At 32.0% G+C, this 1429-nt stretch overlaps 1 protein-coding gene across 1 annotated transcript; it reads left to right on the top strand.

Moving 5' to 3' along the window:
- Nucleotides 1-344: 344 nt before the first annotated feature.
- LOC111380045 (DNA mismatch repair protein MSH4-like) lies at nucleotides 345-881 on the top strand (the record flags this gene model as incomplete). The annotated part of the gene is made up of 3 exons (XM_023003507.1): nucleotides 345-507; nucleotides 587-726; nucleotides 808-881. Coding segments are annotated over exons 1-3 (266 nt in total), but the record flags the coding sequence as incomplete, so codon positions are not given.
- Nucleotides 882-1429: the final 548 nt, after the last annotated feature.

The raw sequence follows: 1429 nt of genomic DNA on the forward strand, positions 1-1429 counted from the left end.
GTGAGAAAGTGCAGCAAAATTTAATCTCTACAGGATAAGTGAAAACTGGAGAACTAGGAGATATTTTCACAAAGGCTATAAATGGGATTCGGATAGATTATATTTGTAACAAGCTAAGCATGATTAATATCCAACTCCAGTTTGAGGAAGAGTGTTATGGAATGTACAGCCTGTAGGATTATACACACACACACACACACATGTATTGGGAATTCTATATTAGGATTAGGGATCCCTGTTTATATAAATATCTTTTCCTATGAATTATTATAATGAAATTATTTTCTCTCCTAATTACAGCCAGTAATCTAATTTGCATGGGAATTTTTTAGCATTTTAACATTTGAGAGCAATTTGTTTATTTTAGGATTGGAGAGGTGATTGATGAAGATGTACTTCATGCAAGAGTTCCATTTGTTGCACGAACACAACAGTGTTTTGCTGTCAAGGCAGGAATGGATGGACTTCTAGATATTGCGAGGAGATCTTTCTGCGACACTAGTGAAGGTTTTTCTGCCATATAATGTTTTCTGGTTGATCTCTCAATATTTTATTTATAATTATCTGATCAACACCTCATTCACAGCAATATACAACCTGGCAAATAAGTATCGTGAGGATTTTAATCTGCCAAATTTGAAAATTCCATTCAACAATAGGCAAGGCTTTTACTTTAGTATTCCACAGAAGGACATAAAGGGAAAACTTCCTAGCAAGTTCATCCAGGTTCTTCAGAATATATATTTACTTTAACATATCCTTGGATAAATTCTTTTGATGATTTCCTGTGTTATGATTGAATATCAGGTCATAAAACAGGGAAACAACATACACTGCTCTTCACTTGAACTTGCTTCTGTGAGTATCATGAAAACATTTTGGTCATTTGATATACAGATTTGTCACATACACTAAATTGAATCTATTTAGATTTTGCTAGTGCACATGTATTGGCTAAGTTCATGTATTTTGAAACTACAAATTAAGCTTCATTTCCTAGTAAAGACCAATTCATATGTTTGTTTATACTAATTTAGTAATTTATTTGAATTTAGTTGGATAAAAATAGTAATAAAAGTCCAGTCATTAACCTACTTGTCAAGAATTAACTAGGAGAATTTAGTACCTGTAATGAAAACAGTACTTCAGTAATTACCTTTTCCAATATTAAAAAATGTTCTTTGCCATGAGTTCATGGTTCCAAACTCCTGAAAAGCTAAATAAACATGCTTCCTAAACTACCATCATTGTCACCTTTTGTCACTTGGCTAATAAAATCTTGTTATATACTTGTAATTTTCATGGTGAAAGCTAGGAATCAGAATCATCTTTTTAGTTGGGAAATTTAAAGCTACACATCCCTAAGTTGACTGGTAGATTAGGAACTATATTAGGAGATAAATATATAGAAATTGTATTGGTAAAGTAG

The sequence above is a fragment of the Olea europaea genome, unplaced genomic scaffold (genome assembly GCF_002742605.1).
Source record: "Olea europaea var. sylvestris unplaced genomic scaffold, O_europaea_v1 scaffold2087, whole genome shotgun sequence".
Classification (NCBI taxonomy): Eukaryota; Viridiplantae; Streptophyta; class Magnoliopsida; order Lamiales; family Oleaceae; genus Olea; species Olea europaea.